At 60.2% G+C, this 1,778-nt stretch overlaps 1 protein-coding gene across 1 annotated transcript in view; it reads left to right on the top strand.

Moving 5' to 3' along the window:
- The first annotated feature begins 1,461 nt into the window (after window positions 1-1,461).
- Window positions 1,462-1,778, top strand: part of Tgfbi (transforming growth factor beta induced) — a 33,083-nt gene continuing 32,766 nt past the window's right edge. Inside the window, exon 1 of the mRNA XM_004632244.2 lies at window positions 1,462-1,678. Coding sequence (XP_004632301.1) covers window positions 1,545-1,678 — 134 coding nt within the window. The 5' untranslated portion in view covers window positions 1,462-1,544. The remainder of the gene's footprint in view (window positions 1,679-1,778) is intronic.

The raw sequence follows: 1,778 nt of genomic DNA, 5'->3' as shown, positions 1-1,778 counted from the left end.
ACCTAGAGCCATGGCAGGGTCTCATGCAAGTATGTATCAAGGATCTGCACGGGGAAGGCCCAAGTGCCAGTGGTGGAAGTTAGACCTGCAGGATGAAGGATCTGCACTGATCCTTCACTCCTGCACTGATGAAGGATCATGCTCAAACGATGCTCAAGGTAAGGACCAGAGCTGCTTCAACAATGAGAACAGCCGAGGTCATATCAGGAAAGCCAGCTCAGCCAGCTTCTCCAGGAGAACCAGCAGCACCGTCTTCCCTGCATCTTTCCTTTTATGCTGTTGGCAGCAATCCTGAGGTGGGCCTTCCGCCCCTGCTGACTGAGGTCAGCTGGGTGTTGCAAGTTGACCCTTAGTTAATCCACCACAACACCCTTCCATCAACATCTCTACTACCATAGTTCCTGCTACCACATGGCCCCTAGCTGATCACCCATTTCCTTTATTTTATCTGACTTTCTCTGAGCCTGCTCACAACACTGACCAGGCCACTTGCTTGCTTCCTCATCACTTGCAGTCTTAGGTTGGGCCTGGGCCCTGCTAACTGCTGCCTTCATCCCCCTACCGTTGGCTCCAGCCCTCATGCTTCAGCCAGCCTGAGTGGGTACCTCCTGGCTAACTCCTTTTAATTCCTCAGTCCGAGCCATGTGCCTCCTCTGGACTCCCCCAGCCCAGCCAGCTCTGTCCATGGCACATTTTGGCTGGGCTCCTGGCTCTCCCTTCCTGCAAACTTCTTTAGAGGCCTGGGTCTCATCCACTTGTTCCTGTCTCCGCAGCTCTATCAGTGCCAGGTAAACTGGTCGGCGGTGATTCAAGGGTGCTGAGATTACAGCTGTACTACAGCGTTCCTCCCTGACTGCTTGCTTACTGGCTCAGAGCTCCCCGGGGCAGGAGTCTAGTCTTTTCCACCTCAGTGCTACAAGTATCTGGCGCACAGCGCTGCCAAGATATGGGGGGAGTGGCAGTGCGCAGGTGAGGACCCCACCCTTCTCCAGGTTTGCAAGTGCAGTTTACAGCCTAGGAAACCGGCCCCGCAGCGCTGGGCTTCTGCCAGTCGTCAGATGTGCCCCTCATCTGCCTTCTGTTAGCCTGCCTCGTGGAGTGGGACACAGAGCCCAGTTTGGCCGGCCACAGCCTGCTCTAGCTTCTCGCAGTTTGTACCTCCGGGCTAAGTGCTTTCTCCCTTTCCCCCTACTCCCTGGGTCCCCCTGGGAAGGAGCCTGGGGCGCCTCCTTCCCTACAACCTGTACCCTTTGTGCCCAGGGGCCCGTTGGCCCGAGAGGAAGGGGGAAAGACGCGAGTGCGGAGGTCTGGGCGCTGTAGAGCGAGGAGGAAGAAGAGAGCGACTGTGTCCGCGGAGGGGGCGAGTGGGTGCGCGGCGCGGCCCAGCGGGGCGGGTTGGGAGGCGCCAGCGCGGCCGGTACCCCGCCCTCGGCCGCTCCCTCCCTCTCACAGCTTACTTAACCTGGCGCGGCCGCGGGCTCTCACTTTCCAAGCAACTCCAGCTGCGCCTGCTGGGGCGGGGACTCCGTGCGTCTTCTAGCTCCATGGCGCTCCTCGTGCGGTTGCTGGCCCTCGCCCTGGCGCTGGCCCTGGGCCCTGCGGGGACCCTAGCGGGCCCAGCCAAGTCACCCTACCAACTGGTGCTGCAGCACAGCCGTCTCCGAGGTCGACAGCACGGGTAAGTGGAGCAAAGGGATGGGACGGGTCCCTGGACTTGCTGGTGCGGGCATCCAAGCAGGCTGGGGGCAGAAGCGACAATTCCACCCCCCACCCACCCA

This window comes from Octodon degus, unplaced genomic scaffold (assembly GCF_000260255.1).
Source record: "Octodon degus isolate 3935 unplaced genomic scaffold, OctDeg1.0 scaffold00048, whole genome shotgun sequence".
In the NCBI taxonomy this organism is placed as follows: Eukaryota; Metazoa; Chordata; class Mammalia; order Rodentia; family Octodontidae; genus Octodon; species Octodon degus.
This window is presented reverse-complemented; position numbering and strand designations above follow the sequence as displayed.